Raw genomic sequence first — 18,621 nt, forward strand, 5'->3', positions numbered from 1 at the left:
AAAAAGAATGAAAAGCATCATATTCTTGTCCTACTCCTCCCCACACCCAAATCCCAATCCCCAAAGGTAGTCACTGCAAATTTCAGCTGTTTATTTTGGGCTTTATCTCTTTAGTTCTAAGTAATATGCTTATATTGCTATATCTCGATGCCCAGATTAAGACATTTTATTTTCATTCCACTTTCCCCCCTTATCATCCCAATGTAATTATATCCAATAAGTTATTTAATTTAGCAAAAGTCATAAAACGTTCACATTTTTTGACAATGTAGATTGATCACCAAAGAGCCAAGAACGGGCCAGGTGTGGCGGTTCATCCCTGTGATCCCAGCACTTTGGGAACCCAATGTGGGCAGATTACTTGAGTTCAAGACCAGCCTGGGCAACATGATGAAACCCCGTCTCTACAAAAAATACGAAAAGTAGCTGGGCGTGGTGGCATGCGCCTGTGGTCTCAGCTACTTGGGAGGCTGAGGTAGGAGGATTGCTTGAGCCCGGGAGGCAGAGGTTACAGCGAGCCAAAATCGCACCATTGCATTCCAGCCAGGTGACAGAGCAAGACCCTGCCTCAAAACAAAACAAAACAAAACAAAACAAACAAAACAAAATACAAAGAGTCAAGAAGGGTATTATGATTACATTTTTACTTCTTGTACAACTTTTTTTTCCTGAAAATAAATGGCTATTGCATATTTCTTAATGAGCCTATTCTTAAAATTTTATAGATTGCTCCATCAAAACCACCATATAAAATTAAAATTTTTTTCCCCAAATATTCAGAACTATTAGATAATTTATCCATTTCTCCTTTCTTCTGGAGATCTTCCTCCTGGCTGCCTCTGTTCTGCTCCAGTTTGAACGTATTATTCTTTTTTTTTTTTTTGAGCCAGAGTCTTGTTCTGTCACCCAGGCTGGAGTGCAGTGGCGCGATCTCAGCTCACTGCAACCTCCACCTCCCGGGTTCAAGCACATTCTCCTGCCTCAGCCTCCCAAGTAGCTGGGATTACAGGCACCCGCCATCCTGCCTGGCTAATTTTTGTCTTTTTATAGAGACAAGGTTTCACCATGTTGGCCAGGCTGGTCTTGAACTCCTGACCTCCGGTGATCTGCCCACCTCGGTCTCCGAGTGCTGGGATTACAGGTGTGAGCCACCACACCCAACCCGAACGTGTTCTTCTCTAGGCTTGCCCTACAGTTGTCATCCTGAGCCTCCCCTATATTGAATGTACACTTTCCTAGCTCTTGCATTTCTCTCTTTATTGGTGTAACCCCTTCATTTTGTGGGAACACATCCTCTAGTACCTTCTAAGAAAAGATGCACGGTACATAAATGACCTTGCTTCTTTGAAATGTCATTATTTTTGTTATATCCTTATACTTGACCGATTGGTGTTGGTAGTCTGGGTAAAGAATCTAGATCATACATCATTCTCCCTAGAAAATGATGGCTATTTTTTTTTTGAGACAGGGTCTTTGTTTGTTTTGAGATGGAGTCTCGCTCTGTTGCCCAGACTGGAGTGCAGTGATGCAATCTTGGCTTACTGCAACCTCCGCCTCCCAGGTTCAAGCAATTCTCATGCCTCACCCTTGCAAGTAGCTGGGATTACAGGCGTGTGCCACCAGGCCTGGCTAATTTTTGTATTTTTAAGAGAGATGGGATTTTTCAGTGTTGGCCAGGCTGGTCTTGAACTCCTGGTCTCGAGTGATCCGCCCACCTCAGCCTTCCAAAGTGCTGGGATTACAGGTATGAGCTACCACACCCTGGCCTAGAAATGGTTTTCAAGGATCATTTTTTAATGCGTTTGTCATTATCTTCTGACATAAATAGTCTGCTAGCATTCTAATTCCCTATCCTTTATTACATAACTTGTTTTTTGTTTTTTGGGGTTTTTTTTTTCCCCCTCTGGAAGTTGTAATATTTCTTTTTTCTCCCTAATGTTCAGTTTCACACTGGTGAGCTTTGGGATATGTGTTGTTTTACTTCCCAGTGCTGAGCTGGGTACTTGGTGGTCACTTTTCACTGTGAGATTAGTCTTTCAGTTTTAGGAAATTTACTCGTCTTATTTCTTTGATAATTTCTTTCCCTCTGTTTTCTGTTTTCTTTTCCAGGAATCTCTGTTGTGATGTTGGAACCCTCTATGATGTTTGCCATTTCTTTATTTTCCTGGACTTATCCTCTACGATTTTTACCATTTATTTTCCAATTTACTTTCTTGGTCTGTTTTCTTAGAGATTTCCTTAATTTTGTCTTCTAACCCTTTTCTGAATTAGTTAAGGTTGTATCCAAGTGCATATCACACAAACCCCAAAGAAACAGTGGCATAAATAGTTTTTCTTTCACATCAAGGAAAGCTAGAGGTAAAGACTGTCCAGGGCTGGCCCAGCACTCCTGACATCATGAGGGACCTGGCTTCTGTCTGTCTGCTATCCTCAGTGTATGACTTCTGTACTCAGGGTCTTGACTGCTGGAGTTCTAGCCACTGTATCCATCTTCCAAGCATCAAAAGAAGCCAGTTTAGCTCCCTGCAAGGGGCCTGCCCGGAAGTCCCATGCAACACATAATTAGTTGTATAGTTGCATCTTGCTGTAAGGAACCAGGGAAAGGTACTTTTTTAGTTGGGTAAGTTGCCGTTCTGGATAAAATCAGAGCTCTAATACTGTAGAAGAAGCTACATCCATCCTTTTATGGGTGTATCTGAGTTCAGCTGGTGACATTTTGTTTTTCTGGGTAGTTTATAAAGTGTGCATCCTGCAGTTCAGGGTGAATTAGATTAATGGAATATAGCAGCAGCTCTGCCACACCTTCTGTTGAATACTTAATTTTGGCTCTGACATTTTAATTTTCCAGAGCTCCTTCTTGTTCTGTGATGGCATCAAGATGTTTGATGGATGTAGTTTTTCTCTTCTTTTTCTTAAAGGATTGAAGTGAGCGTTATTTCTTAAGCTTTCTCCTGCTCTTAACCCTCCCCCTACCCACGCCCAGACTGTCTTGCTGTGTTACCCAGGCTGGAATGCAGTGGTGTGATCTCGGCTCACTGCAACCTCTGCCTCCCTGTTCAAGCGATTCTCCTGCCTCAGCCTCCCAAGTAGCTGGGATTACAGGCGCCTGCCACCACGCCTGGCTAATTTTTGTATTTTTAGTAGAGGGAGGGGTTTCACTATGTTGGCCAGGCTGGTCTCGAACTCCTGACCTCAAATGATCCTCCCGCCTTGGCCTCCTAAAGTGCTGGGATTTACAGGCGTGAGCCACCACGCCCAGCCTCCTGCTCCTTTCTTTGTCTTCGTTTCGTTTTAATTTCTTTTTTCTGTCTGTTTTGGTCCTCGTCTTTCCAGCAGGAGGGTTTTCTTCAGTGTCTTTAGTTCTTAGCTGCCTGTCTGTATTTTTTTAACAGCTTTCTTGCAATGTAATTACCTTACCATACAATTCACATACTTATAACATACAGGCCAGGCACAGTGGCTCGCGCCTTAATCCCAGCAGTTGAGGAGGCCAAAGCAGGCAGATTGTTTGAGCTCAGGAGTTTGAGACCAGCGTTGGCATATGGCAAAAACCTGTCTCTACAAAAATAATACAAAAATTAGTCAGGCGTGATGGCATGTGCCAGTAACCCCAGCACTTTGGGAGGACGAGGCGGGTGGATTGCTTGAGTCCACAAGTTGGGGACCAACTTGGCCAACATGGCAAAAACTCGTCTCTCCCAAAAATACCAAAATTAGTCGGGCATGGTAGTGCGTGCCTGTAATCCAAGCTACTCGGGAGGCTGAGGTGGGAAGATCGCTTGAGCCTGTGAGGCGGAGGTTGCAGTAAGCAGAGATCACGCCACTTGCACTGCAGCCTGGGCAACAGAGCAAGATCCTGTCTCAAAAAATAAAGTATACAATTCAGAGTTTTTAAGTATATTCACAAAGTTGTGTAACCTTCACCACAATCAATTTTAGAACATTTTCGTCATCCCCAAAATAAGCCCTGTTCCCTTTAGCTGTCACTCCCCACTCCCACCCCCCAGCCCTGTGCAATAATCTTCTTTCTGTCTTTGAAGCTTTGCCTGTTCTGGACATTGTATATAAATGGGTTTATACAGGATGTGGTCTTTTGTGACTGGCTTCTTTAACTTGGCGTAATGTTTTCAAGGTTCAACCACGTTTTAGCATGCACGTTCCTTTTCATGGCCAAATACTTCCTTCTGTATGGATAAGCCCACATGCTTTATCCATTCATCCGTTGATGGGCATTTGGGTGACTTCCTCCTCTTGGCTATTATGAGCAGTGCTACTGTGAACATTACGTACAGGTGTTTGTGTGGACATTCATTTTCATTTGCATCTGCTTACGTGTGGAATTACTGGGTCACGGCAACTCTGTTTAACTTCTTGAGGCACTCCCAAGCGTCTTCCGAAGTGGCTGCACCAATTTTATTCCCACCTGCAAGGTATGAAGATCCTGTTTTCTCCACATCCTCAGCAACACTTGATATTCTCTGTAGCCATCCTAGTGAATGTGCAGTGGTATCTCGTTGTGGTTTTTATTTGCATTTCCCTGATGACTGACGATGGTGAGCATCTTTTCATGTGCTTACTGGCCGTTTGTAGATCTTTTTTGTAGAAATGCCAATTCAGAAATTCGGATCCATTGCCCTTTTTCTCTTTTTTTTTTGAGACAGAGTCTTGCTCTGTCACCCAGACTGGAGTACAGTGGCATGCTTTTGGCTCACTGCAACCTCCGCCTCCCAGGTTCAACCGATTCTTGTACCTCAGCCTCCTGAGTAGCTGGAATTACAGGCACACACCACCATGCCCAGCTCATTTTTGTATTTTTGGTAGAGACAGGGTTTCGCCATGTCGCCCAGGCTGGTCTTGAACCCCTGAGCTCAAGTGATTCACCTGCCTCAACCTCCCAAAGTGCTGGGATTACAGGCGAGAGCCACTGTGCCCAACCCCATTGCCCATTTTTATAATAAATTGGGTTTTTTAAATTACTGAATTATGAGTTCTTGGTTCTGGATGAAAGTTCCTTATCAGTTCTATGATTTGTAATTCTTTCCCATTCTGTTGAGTGTCTTTTCACATTCTCTTTTTTTTTTTCAGAGACAAGGTCTTGCTGTGTCTTCCAGGCTGGAGTGCAGTGGCATGATTATTGCTCACTGCAGCCTCGAACTTGGGCTCAAGTGATCCTCCCGCCTCAACCTCTTGAGTAGCTGGGACTAGAGGTGTGCACTACCACGCCTGGCCAATTTTTTTTTTGGAGACGGAGTCTCACTCTGTCGCCCGGGCTGGAATGCAGTGGCGTGATCTCGGCTCACTGCAAGCTCCACCTCCTGGGTTCACGCCATTCTCCTGCCTCAGCCTCCCGGGTAGCTGGGACTGCAGGCGCCCGCCACCATGCCCGGCTAACTTTTTGTATTTTTGGTAGAGACGGGGTTTCACCGTGTTAGCCAGGATGGTCTCAATCTCCTGACCTTGTGTTCCACCTCCCTCAGCCTCCCAAAGTGCTGGGATTACAGGTGTGAGCCACCGCACCCGGCCACCCTTTGGTCTTCTTTTAAAAAGTTTTTTTTAAAAAAATTTTTAATTTCGTAGAGACAGGGTCTTGCTATGTTGCCCAGACTGGTTTTAAACTCCTGGGCTTAAGCCATCCTCCTGCCTCAGCCTCCCAGAGTAATGGGATTATAGGCGTGAGCCACCATACCCAGCCGACCCTTTGATCTTCTGCCGATGCATGATGCACGGGAGGGATGGGCCTGGGGGCTGGACCATTCAGTGTACAGACTTTTTGTCAGTTCCTTGGGTCAAATCCTGTTCCCTCCAGCTCTGAGCCATGCAGCTCGGCTTATCTGTCACCCCGAAGCTATTGGTAGGTCGCGACTCTTTGCTTTCTTTACCCCGTGGAATCCAGTCGGGTCCTAATCAGTTGTGAGTCTCCAAAGCTTGCTGGCCTCTTTGCTTTCTTTATCTTTGTGGTGCTGCACATTTTTCAAAGTTCCTTGCCATTATCCTTCTAGCTGGGTCTCTGGAAGGGAAAAACATTAACTTGTGTGGTCCGTCTCCCACCTTGAGCCAGGTGTCCAGGATGATGGGTGTGGCCTGTGTGCCACTTTGAAGGGGTCGGCAGTCGCTGTTTGGAGTGCCGGACTGAGAAGGCTCTGGCAGGGAGGAGTGCTGGGTGGACGGTCACGGCCCCGTGGCGTAGTCAGGGAAATATTTGTCAGCCCTTCTCCTTAAGTAGTGAGGAGTCATTTAAGGTTTTTGAACAGAGCAGGGCGTGGCCATAGTTGTGCTTACTTGGATAACGCCAGCACTCAGACTGGAAGCAGGTGTGAGGCTCCTGCAGTGGAGATCAGGCAAGAGGCATGCGCCTCCTAAGGACCTCAGCTGGAGAGGCTGGCTTCAGGGTGTAACGTGGGAGGCAGGATGCTGTCCACTTTTTCTCGGGTGGGGCTTAAATCATCTCCCAGTCTCCCTTCCAGCCTTGGATGTGGGAATTGGAACCTGTACAGCCGGCAGTGGCGACTCCCAGCCGTGCTGAGTCTAAGGGGGCCTCCAGCCCCTGGAGGAGCCTCCACCCTTGCTTGATCACTCGCCCCCCTGGCCTGTCCAGGCTCAGCCCTGACTGAGGGGAAGGAGCTTAGGTGAGCCGATCTGTGGCTCTTTCCTGGCGTGGCTCAGGACCCTGGGGGTACAGTTGGGGTCAGAGGGGAGACCCAGTTGGCAGTGGCAGGAAGCACTCTTGGGACCACTGCCTTGGAGCGGCAGATGGCATGTCCGGGACCCTCTCACCTTTAGCTGTTGGTAATATTCTCTGTTCTTCTAGCCACCCTCCAGGTGAGGACCATCCTAGGTCTCTTGTTTCACAAGTAGGGGAAACGGAGGCATGGAATAAGCCAGGGCCTGGTGACCCCTGTCCTGTGGGCACTCCTGTTGGGTACATGCTGTGAGACAGCTGGGCCCGGACAGACTGGGAGAGATGACAGCCGTGCTCTTCTCACCACATTACGTAGAGTAACACGTCCGGTCCTCACCACAGCAAGACTGTGGATAAGCTCCCCTGCAGAGGGGAAACTGAGGTACAGACAGGTGAAATCACCTGCCAGAGGTTGCCCAGTTTGTAGTACCCGACCCATACCAGACCATGGATCCATACCTGAGCAGCCTGACCCCAGGCTGCGTGCTTGGAGCCACCACACTGAACAGTCTTCCTTGCAAAGTCCCTGGCTGCCCTCCATGCAGCGTCCTGGAGCTTCTCCCGCTCCCACTGGAGAACGCTCTGAATTGTCTAAAACAGATCCCCAGCCCCTGAGGAACAGCAGGCAGTGGTGGCGTGGGGAGAGCAGAGTTAGCTCCGTGCAGTCAGTGTAGAGCCAGGCACTTGGACTTCTTGTGTCTTCTCGACCTCAGATATCCCTTCCAGAAAATAGGGCAGTGGCCTTGCATGGAGACTAAGGTTGCCAGGGAGGAAGGAGGACCTAGAAGGTACTTTTCCAAACTTGGTGGTGGCCCGTGTCCCCTCTTCCCTTCTGACTCTTAGGGGAGTTTGGAGGTGGGGGTTCATGGGAGAAGAGAGAGTTGGGACAGCCAAGGATATGGGATTCAGCGGGTTCCCTTGTGGACTGTGTGTTCCGGCCGTGTGCTGTGCGGACCCAGCGTGGGCCTTAGCTCCCAGGAGCTCGCACTCTGGATGGGAGGATCCAACGTGAGTCTCGGAGTCCTGGGGCAGGAGCTGCTGGACAGGGGAGTGTGGGGTGCCCACCAGCAAGGCCCTCCTGGCATGTCATGGCAGGGCACGGCGGGCAGCAGTTGGCCCAACTGGGGCAGAGTCTCAGTTTTACCACTTGAGAACTGTGTCCTGGGCAAATATTGGCTCCTGTGCCTCTGCTTCTTTGTGTGAATAGTCAGCAGTTTCATCTTGGGGACCTGCCAGGGGCTGTGTTGCTGAAGACCCCGTGTGTGTGGCCGGCTGGTACTGAGTCGGGGGCGGTGGCCTACCCTTGCCCCACCCCTTGCCTGAGCCCTCTGAGTGCCAGCGGCCTGGGCAGGGTGAGGACGGGTGAAATCAGAGACGAGGGAGCGCCGGAGGCCAGGGCACCTTGGCGGTCATCTGCTCCCTCCTCCGCATGTGTGGGGCGGGCAGAGGCACCGGAGGAAGACACATATGTGGCGGGGAAAGGTAAATACTCGTGTTTGCCGACAGCGAGACTTCGCGTCAATCGTGGGTCCCCACGGGCTGCTTCGGCTCCCCCAGCGTCAGAAGCTCCTGTCTTCTGCTCCCTGGTCTGGCCCCGCCTTCCCCCACCATCAGCTGGTGTGAACTTGGCCACACACAATTAGGAAGGAAAACTCCTCAGGCAAGGAAACGGTGTCGCCTCTCCCGGAGCCTTTCTTTTCCTGCCTGGCTGTTTGCTCAGTCCTGGCTCCCAGGCCCTGAGTGTGCGCGCTGGAGAGGCAATCAGAACCCCTTGGAGTGGGAGGAGGACTTGTCCGTCCCCACTCCCGCCTCCTTGCCTGTGCCCTGAGTTACTGCTCTTACTGCGGGCGCTGTGGTGGTAATTCATAGACTCTCGGACTGCTGGGACACATTTCCAGCTGCAAGTGGCATCTGCCAGCCTGAAGGCCTGAGGCTGCTGGGGCTGTGCACTGTCTGATGAGTGCCACAGGGCCTGGAGCGAGGGACTGGTGCAATGAAGCCCCTTCCTCCCCCAAAGCCCTGCAAGTCCAGCAGAGGCCACCTGTCCCTGAGGCCGGGGAGAGGGGGCCTTTGGTCACTGGTGACCATTAACGCCGCTCTGCACATTGGAAATGCCGGGCGGAGCCGGGCTGCACCGTGGAGGCAGCAGAGTACCCCAGGCCTTCCTCCCATCTCAGCCTGCTGTTGCCTTTCAGGCCCTGACATTTCTTCCAGGCACATACCAGCACATGACAATGAATCTGAGCCCCTCCAGGCCCCCACACCCGGCTGCGGCTGTCTCTGCTCATCTGTCAGTCACCCGATCCCCCACACCTGTTCCAGGCACAGCCTGTGAGCTGCCCACCCGCACGCACAGCTATGAATAGGGTGGAGGGAGGGTTGCAAGGGGGCACTCACGGGGCAGGGGACGGGGGCAGCTCCCATTTTTCCTTAGGCCGAGAAGCATAGCTTGTTTTGGGGAGGTGCTCAGTGTGGGGAGATATGAGGGTGGACAGATGTCAGGAGTATAGCTGCAAGAGAAGGGGTCGGGCTGTAATTAGAAGGATCCAGGCACTGAGGGAGTCGAGGTGCTCTGGGGCGGGTCATCCGCGTGGCCGGCTGGTGTGTTCCGGGTCTGTGCAGTGTGACCACGAGTTCTGGGTCTGATTGTGGGATCTCTCTTTCTCCCCCGACCCCCCGCGCAACCCCAGCACCTGTATTCTGTTTGCTCCCAATTAGAAATTCCGTGAAGCAGAAACAGTGTCTCAGCCTCTCCGGGCCCCCTGCCTCTAGCAGTGCTGGCCTGGGCTGGATAAAGGGGCACCCGAGCAATGGGAAGAGCCAGGGAGCGCGAGCTGATGACAGAAGAGTGTATTTGAGATGGGGGTGGAGCTGGGGTGCAAACTCAGGGTGAGCAGGACAGGGTAGGTTCCTGCTTGTGACTGAGGGACCTTGCTCTTCTCACTGGTGCCACCCGGAGGTGAGAGGGTGAACAGCTGCCTGCAACCTTGATTGACGGCCCTGGGAGAGCTTAGTTCTTGCCTCCAGCATCCTGTCTGCAAGGGGGCAAGGACATCTGGACAGATGATGACAGACAGGGTAGTGGAGGGGGATGTGCCAAATGCTCCTGGGGGCTGGGGGCAGCTGCTGCCTCTGTGTGTCTGGAAGAGCTGGGAGGTGTGGGTGCCAGTCCTTCCCAGCTTGGCACATGGGATTCTTCTAAGGTGCCATATGAATAAGCTTTTTTTTTTTTTTAAATAGTTATGTAGTTGCCCAGGCTCAGTGGCCCATTCCTGTAATCCCCCCTACTTTGGGAAGCGGAGGCAGGAGGATCGCTTGAGCCCAGGAGTTTGAGACCAGCCTGGGCAACATGGCGAAGCCTAATCCCTATGTTTTAAAATAATTTTATTTGAAAAATAGTTATAGGCCTGATGTGGTGGCTCATGCCTGTAATCCCAACACTTTGGGAGGCCGAGGCAGGTGGATCACTTGAGGCCAGGAGTTCGTGACCAGCCTGGCCAACACAGTGAAATCCCATCTCCATTTAAAAAAAAAAAAAAAAAAAAAAAAAAAAAAACTAGCTGAGTGTGGTGGTGGGTGCCTGTAATCCCAGCTACTCGGGAGGCTGAGGCAGAAGAATTGCTTGAACCCAGGAGGCAAAAGTTGCAGTGAGCTGAGATTGTGCCACCACACTCCAGCCCAGGTGACAGCAAGATTCCGTCTCAAAAAATAAAAATAAAAAAAAGTTATATAGTTATTTTCATCTATATGAGAAAGAATAGAATCCTTGATTTCATGGACTTGTTGCTTAGAACGGAGTTAGGGAATAAAAGTGAGTTGATTTAAAAGAATCAGGGTGTGTACCGGATGACACATGAATGTGGCATTGATCAGAGGGGCCATGCGTGGCTGAAGTCTGAGGGTCACCAACATTGATGCCTGGCCTCACCTCGTGGTGTTCCCCACCATGTCCAGTGCGTCCTTCCCAGGCGGCTGGGCCTCCTGCCAGCGGCATTTCAGGCATGGTTCACATTTCTGCCCTGTACTTCTAGCTGCAGCATGTCCTGAGGACACAAACTGTCCCCCAGCCCCTTTTTAGGAACAGTCTGACAAACTCAAGTCTCCTAGGAGGAGCAGGTGACTTAGAGAAAACAGGAGACAGGCCAGGTGCAGTGGCTCACACCTGTCATCTCAACACTTTGGGAGGCCAAGGTGAGAGGATCACTTGAGGTCAAGAGTTTGAGACCAGCCTCGGCAATAGCGAGACTCTGCCTCTACAAAAAATTTAAAAAATTAGCCAGGTGTGGTGGCACATGCCTATAGTCCCAGCTACTCAGGAGGCTGAGGTGGGAAGACTGCTTGAATCCAGGAGCTCAAGGCTGCAGTGAGTCGTGATCATACCACTGCACTCCAGCCTGAGTGATGGAGCACAATTCTGTCTTTAACCAAAAAAAAAAAAAAAAAAGAAGAAGAAAATAGAAACCCGAAAGCCCAGGTTCTGGTCCCATTTGCCTGTAAGACCTTGGGCCAGTCACGGCCACAGTTAAATCTTACCTGGCAGAGGCCTCAGCCACCTCTGCCATGCCCCCTGGGCACCCTGCCTGCCATGTGTCATCCCCTCCCTCCCAGCATCACAGATGGAGACAGAGTGGGGAGACTGAGGCCGGCCCAGGGCTGGTAGTGGAGGGTGTTTAGGGTAAGCGTTGCTCTCTGTTTCAGAGGCTGAGCATTGACTCGAATGCTCTTTTTCCCCAATGGCCTCATCAAAGCCGAGGCAGATGCACCGAACCATATGCCATTCTGTTTCAGCATGAAAACAGCCTTTTTTTCCTCATCATAAACATAATCCTCCCTCATTCTGCTCCGCAGCCTGCTTTCCCACTCAGTGTGTTTGTAGTCATCCATGATAATACATGCAGGTCCTTCTCAGCGTTTTTGGTGGCTACATAATGTTTCTATTGTGCTGTAGACAATCGACAGCCCCCGCCAGTCTAGAGAAAGGTCCTGCTCTGGGAAAACTTCTCTCCAAAAGAGAGAAAAATAATGATTGAGTGTCCCCTCATGGCCAGTAGTAGAATTGCTTGGTGCCTGGCTCTGAATCTGGCCAAAACTTCTTCCTGGGGTTCTAGGGATCCCCTCATCTTCGCACAGAAGAGTCCTTGGTGTCAGAACCTTGACCAAGGCCCGAAGCTCTACTGCACTCCTAGGGCTGTGCTCTGGGTAAAGCTTGCAGTGATTTCAGACCGGGGGTGTGGGTGGGAGGACTGGCCGCCCCTGAGAATAAGCCTTTTGTAATGTGCCTGTGCATTGTTTCTGAGTCTTCACTTGTTCTCTTAGCACCCTTGGCTCAGATGTTTGATGTGGGGCTGAAGTTCTGGGCATGGGGTCCCCTCAGAGGCGTAGGGCTTCAGGAATGCAGTTCCTGCCTCAGAGTCCCCAGAGCTTGTCTGTGTGGTGCCTTCCTTTCTTCGCGGTGGCACTCTGCTGGTTTGGGACAAGTCTTGGGGTTGGAGCCTGAAGACCTGGGATCTTTCACTTACCAGCTGGGTGGTGGTGGGCAAGGCTAACAGTCAGGACCCGTCATGGATAAAACCGAGGCTGTGATTTTGGGTGTGAGATCGGCAGAGTCTTACTCTGCCTTTTCTAGAAGAGAAGTTTCAGATCAGCCCCACATTCAGCAGGAGGCCCTCTGGGCTCTGCTTTATCAGGGAAAGGAAGAGCAGCCTGTCTGAGGCAAGGTGAGAAGCTGACCTAGAGGACCAGTGGCTGGGCCTGTGAAGGGCCTTCTGAGCCAGGCCGGGGACCAAGACTCCTGTCCCTTGTGGCTAAATGGCTCGATGAGATGATGCAGTGACGTCTTCTGAAGAGACTCCCAGGGCCGTTAAGAGAATGAACCAAAGGGAGGGACAGCTGGTGCCAGGGATATTGCTCTGGAGGCTGAAGCAGAGATGTCAAAAGATCCAAGGTGGCAGGACCCCGCAATGCCTAGAGGGGCAAGAAGCCAGCCCTAGAGCAGTTTCTAAGAGAGCATCGATCGGGTCTCCGGCGAGACAAGAGGATGAGATAGGAGCACCCTTCACCCCTTCCACCCTCCCCCCTGCCGGTCTCCTGCCCTGGTTTTCTGTTCTCATGCTTCCTGCACTATCAGAATTCACTCTGGAACGACTCTGATAGATGCATTCAAACTAAAATAGAGCTGTCTGATAGAGATTCAAACCTTTGCAGTTTAACAAGAACAAAGTCTTAAACTATGAAACTTGAAGTCTTAAAGATGGAATCTGGGGCTCCCACCTGCTGGGTGTATTAGTATCTGGGCAGGCAGCAGTGGCCTGAAACTATGTGGGTCCCAGTGTCCTCTTTTCCCATGATTTAGGCAACACGACCTGATTTTGTACCAGGCAGAGATGTAGAGGATGGTGGAGGCTTTCCAGCGTCCTACTGTCTACCCTCAGTCTGATTTCTTCCCAGCCCTAGAGCCGGGACCGGGACCCTGAGGTCTCCCTGATGCTCCCGTCTGACACGGCACCTGCTGACCCTCCCTCGGCTTCCCCCTGTCTCCCTCCAGGCAGACCTCAACACCAACATCGAGGATGAAGGCAGCTCCTTCTATGGGGTCTCCAGCCAGTATGAGAGCCCCGAGAACATGATTATCACCTGCTCCACCAAAGTCTGCTCTTTCGGCAAGCAGGTGGTGGAGAAAGTTGAGGTAGGAGGCCACCCTGGTGGGTGAGGGGCGCTCCCCAGAGCCATTGCTGCCCGTTCAGGATCTTCCAAGCACGTCCTTACAGGCGCCCCCGGTCCTCTCCAAGATCAGAGCCGCAGCACAGGCAGGGCCCTGGGGCATCTACCTAGTCCAGCCCTCTGGCTTCACAGTGCAGGCCCAGAGAGAGCAGAGGCCTCCCCCGACCGCCCGCATGCGGTCACACCGCTCACTAGTGCAGAAGCAGGGTTCGGTGCCTAGGATCTCTGTCCGCTGCTCACTTTGCTCCATGAATGCCTAAAACTCCCTGATTTTCTACTTGTGGGTACCCTGGAGACCCCGCTCTAGTGGACGTTACAGAGAAGTCAAGCCTGCCTTTTAGGCATTGGTTTCTCCCACTCGGCTAAACCCCTGGCCAAGGGCAGTGCAGGACAGTGGTGAGGAGCACACATTCAGGGGGACCCCCCATGCAGCCATTCTGCTTTCCGGTGGGTGTTTGGGGGGTTGTGATAAAATCCTCCGTTTATCTCTAAACAAGGGCCAAGTTATCTTCACTGTCCGTGACACAGTCTCCTGCAGCACCCTGTGTTCTGGGCCCGCTGCGTAGTGGCAGTGACAAGGAGCTGGGACTGAAGGCCTCCAACCCGAAACACCTGTGCACTCTGAGAGTCCGGGACCCTGTGCCGCCCACACACTTGTTAAACCAGACCTCCTTGCCATGCAGGCCGGTCTGCGTCCCTCTCCTCACCCTGTCCCCAGATCGGTCTGAATTCATGAAGTCCTAGTCTCACAGCCTATCAGTTATTGATAACCTTCCTCATGCCAAATGCAGCCAGATGCCAGGCCAGCACCAGGGAAGAGAGATTCCTTCCCCCAGTGCTTCTCACCTGGCTGCACCCTACAGTCTCCTGGGAGCTTTGGAAACACACCAGTGCCTGAAACCCATTCAGCACCCCTCAATCTCTAGGGTCGAGTCCAGGCATTATTGGTTTTTAAAAAGTGCCTCAAATTATTTATTTCTAGTTAATCTTGTAAAACTTTTGAGATAATTGTGGATCCACTTGGGATCATAATCCCATGTGCCCTTTACCCAGTTCTTGCCCTGGCAATGTCTCGTGTAACTAGAGTATAAAGGGGACACCCAGGAAATTGACATTGATGCAGTCCTCCAAGCTGGTTCGGATTTCACCAGCTTTATACGCGCTCCTATGTGCACGTGCATGGGTGCGTGTAGATATGGAGACTTGCATGATCACCACCAGACTCCCAGGGGTCCCTGTGTATCCCCCATGGTGTCCTCATGTACAGCCAGGATTGAGAGGTTCCTGCCACTGCTCCTGTGTCTCCTTAAGCTCCCCTCCTGCCATCCCCGGTTCCTGCTGGTCACCCGTGGAGGAAGGAGGTCTTGTTTAACGTCCACCAACCTAACAGGGTGACTGTTTTTTTTGTGTGTGTGAGACAGTCTTACTCTGTCGCGCCGGCTGGAATGCAGTGGTATGATCTCAGCTCACTGCAACCTCCGCCTCCCAGGTTCAAGCGATTCTCCTGCCTCAGCCTCCAGAGTAGCTGGGATTACTGGCGCGTGCCACCGTGCCTAGCTAATTTTTGTATTTTGATAGTAATGGTTTCACCATGTTGGCCAGGCTGGTCTTGAACTCCTGACCTCAGGTGATCCGCCTGTCTTCGCCTCCCAAAGTGTTGGGATTACAGGCATGAGCCACTGCCCCTGGCTGGGGGTGACTCTTTTCTTAAGGGCCCCTAGGCCTCCTGCCTTTCCTTCCCATGGAGTTGGGTCTGGGTCCTGGGGCTTCCCATGGAGTTGGGTCTGGGCCCAAGGTGGTCAGAATGGGATTCTAAGCCCCTGCTGTCCCTGGGCCCTGCAGACAGAGTATGCTCGCTATGAGAATGGACACTACTCTTACCGCATCCACCGGTCCCCGCTCTGTGAGTACATGATCAACTTCATCCACAAGCTGAAGCACCTCCCCGAGAAGTACATGATGAACAGCGTGCTGGAGAACTTCACCATCCTGCAGGTGTGCCGCGGGTGTGGCTGGAGTCTGTGTGTGGGTAGCAGCGAGGGCGTGCCCTCATCTGGGGCCTTATTCACCCTTGTCTTTTTCTCTCCCACAGGTCGTCACCAACAGAGACACACAGGAGACCTTGCTGTGCATTGCCTATGTCTTCGAGGTGTCAGCCAGTGAGCATGGGGCTCAGCACCATATCTACAGGCTGGTGAAAGAATGAGAGACTCGGGGAGGAGGGAGGGGGGAAGAGACGTGTGTGCAGGAAACAGGGACGTGGGGAGGGGACCTGCAGGGGCAGCCCCTGAAGTGCCAAGAGAGCTGAGAGGAGCAGTTGTGACTCTACCCAGGAACAAACTGTGCCTGAACCTGCGGTGCCCAACCCCAAATAAACCCAAGATGCTGTGTCTTTTCAGAGGACCTGGTCTGGCTGTGTGAGCCTCGGGAGGGACTGGGGGAGCAATGGGGCCATCTGGGAGGCAGGCCGGAAGCAGTGCTCAGAGACGCACCCCGGGCATTTCTGAAGCCAGCACCCCAATGGACTCAGCCAGGAACATCACCAGACCCTGGAACCGAAGATGTGACGGTCCCCGTGCTGCCTCTCAAGCCCCTGCACTGTGGCGGTGGCCACGCCGGGAGGTCCGAGAAACGCATGGGCTATGCACCCGCAGCCACGTGCACCCCTGCTGCACTCGCAGGGCGGTTCACACAGAGAGGCCCCGTCCCCGGGGGGGCGGGTTTTAGGTGTGGAGGTGACAGTTGTTGGACGGGGGCACCGCCAGAGCTCTCTGGATAGTTTCCGTCCATCTCAGTGGATGTGGATGCCATGACCATCTTCCATGACCACGCTGGGGGCGCTGGCTTCAGATCGAAGGAGCCTGAGGTGGGGAGGGCAGGAGGCGGGGAGGGCAGGAGGCTGGGAGGGCAGGAGGCAGCGGGGCTGAGGAGCCTGGACTTAGATACGCAGCTGAAGGGGTTCCTGGGTTTATTTCTCCTGAGAACTGGCGTGGGCTCAGAGTTTTGCCAGTCCTGGCTTCGGTCCTAGTATTCTAAGCTGCCTGACCTTGGGCATTTGTCGACCTGTCTGAACCTTAGTCCCCTTTCCTCTTTGTAGAGTGGGAAGATACGAAGTCCGGGAAGTGCCTGGTGCAAGGTGCACTGAATACACCTAACAATGAACTCCTCCCTCCCTCCCTCCCTCCCTGCCACGGGGAGGCCGGAATCCGGCTCCTTGCTGCCACCTAGTGGCTCTTTGGGGTCATCTTCCCTCATAGGAACCACAGATCAGTAGCCTAGAGTGGAAAGGGAAGGAAGATTCAACCTAGGGGTGTTAATGTTTATCGTGTGTCCAGCGCTCGGGGAGATACGGCATGGGACTACGTAAGTAAGTAAGACAGCATCGAAGAGGTGTCATGGAGTGTGGTTAGGAGCAAGGGCTCTGGAGTCAGACTAGCTGAGTGACCTTGGGGCAAGTTACTTTATTTCGCTGTGCCTCAGTTTCCCCATCTGTAAAATTTGTATAACAGTAACCTACCTCGCGTATCTACAGTGCCTAGCATAGTACCCCACACATAAATGTGTTCACTAAGTATACGTCGTTATTAATCATAGGAGCTTGTAGTCTCCCTAAGTCAGACTGGAAAACTGTTAAGGGATCCTCAAAGCCACTGGCGCTCAGAGACGGGAGAGATCAAGGTGCAGGAGATTCAGGGAAGGGTAGTGTTTGAGGGGAGCTGCCCTTAAGGGGTGGGCAGCCTCTAGGGAAGCAGATGGAGGGAAGTTGGCAGCATCCCGGATTTGGGGAAGAGGCCAGCAGCCTAGTCTCCCGCTCCTCCATGGCCCAGCCCCTACTGTCTTACCACAGAACAGCTTTAACCAAACCTCTCCGGGCATCAGGACCACCGCTACACCTCTTGCCAGGCTGCAGAGCTGCGCAGTCTGGAGGCCCAGCTCTCATCAGAAGCTGGGGCGTGGGCTCTTGGGGAACCTGGGGTTGGAGGAGCCCCTGAGCAGGTGCCTGTATGTCCCCGCATGGGTTTGTGTTTGTGTAAGGCTCTCCTGCCCTCACCACCAGGCACCAGCACAGCCTTTGCCTTCGCTCTCGCCCCTCCCCTGTCCCTGGGGGATTGAATAAGGGAAGCTGGAGTTGGCCGTCCTAGCTTGACTAGCAGCACCAGCGCTGTGGCGGAAGGATGTGTTGTGCCAGCAGCCTCTTGGCCACAGGACAAATGCACATTTAAAGAGAGAAACTTTTTGTGTCCTGGCTGGGGAAGAGGTCAGTGCAGATGTTTTTGGGTCCAGGTGTTGGCTGTGAGTTTTCCTTCCCTCTATGAACTGACCTCAGCAGCCTAGTGGACAGTCACCTCCTTACAGGTGTAAAATCCAAGCCGGTCAACCATAGCAGGTGGCAGACTTAGCTGCCTTCCCCGTGGTGTGGTGCAGACCATGACCCTTGAGGCAAATGGGTGAGCTGGCCCCACCTCGCCTGCAGCCTTCTCTGAGGCTCCCTGCTGCCTCCCCACTAGCCACCCTGAGTCACCTACTTCCCAGCACCCCCGGCCAGTAGTGCTCATCCCGTCTTCCATCTGCCCTCTGTCGCTCGTTCTTCCAGAGCCAAAGAGGAATCCCCTCTTCTCATGCAGAAGGCTTAGTCATGCCTGCCCTTGTGTGTCAGAGGCATTCCATTTACACCCTGTTAGAACCCCTGTCACATGCTTGGTACCTGAACACAGGTGCCTCTGTCGTCTCTTCTCATCCTCACCCAATGGGTACTATGCTAGCCCCATTTTACCGATGAGGCAAATGTGGCACGGAGAGTTCCGCTAACTTGCTTGGACGATTCGTGCATCTGTTCATTCACTTAGCAAATACTTATTGAACTTCTGCTTTGTGCTAGGCACTGGGGATGTGTCAGTGGGAATGTGTCAGGGAGGAAGACGACAGACAGGCTCCTTGGGAAGCAAAGAGGAAGCAGGTGAGGAGACAGGCGGGCGTGGTGAGGCTGCGCAGGTGCTGAGGTCGAGTCACTGGGGGAGGCCTCTCTCAGGAGATGGGGCTTGAGCTGATTCTGAAGGGCAGGAAGAGCCAGCCCTGGGGGGCCGGGGGAACAGTATTCCAGGCGGAGGGAACAGCAGGTGCTGGGGGCAGGGAGATGACAGATGTGTCCAGGCACAGAGAAGAGGCCACTGTGTCCAGAATACAGAGTGAACGGAGAGAGGAGGGACCAGCGCATTCCAGGT

At 52.3% G+C, this 18,621-nt stretch overlaps 1 protein-coding gene across 4 annotated transcripts in view; it reads left to right on the top strand.

Moving 5' to 3' along the window:
* TEAD4 (TEA domain transcription factor 4) overlaps positions 1 to 15,799 on the top strand; it is an 83,319-nt gene extending 67,520 nt beyond the window's left edge. For all 4 annotated transcript variants that reach the window (XM_017946487.2, XM_017946488.2, XM_031650203.1 and 1 more), the window contains 3 exons: positions 13,224 to 13,364; positions 15,242 to 15,394; positions 15,492 to 15,799. In XM_017946487.2, coding sequence (XP_017801976.1) covers positions 13,224 to 13,364; positions 15,242 to 15,394; positions 15,492 to 15,605 — 408 coding nt within the window. In that variant the 3' untranslated portion in view covers positions 15,606 to 15,799. The remainder of the gene's footprint in view (positions 1 to 13,223; positions 13,365 to 15,241; positions 15,395 to 15,491) is intronic.
* Positions 15,800 to 18,621: the final 2,822 nt, after the last annotated feature.

This window comes from Papio anubis, chromosome 9, assembly GCF_008728515.1.
Source record: "Papio anubis isolate 15944 chromosome 9, Panubis1.0, whole genome shotgun sequence".
Classification (NCBI taxonomy): Eukaryota; Metazoa; Chordata; class Mammalia; order Primates; family Cercopithecidae; genus Papio; species Papio anubis.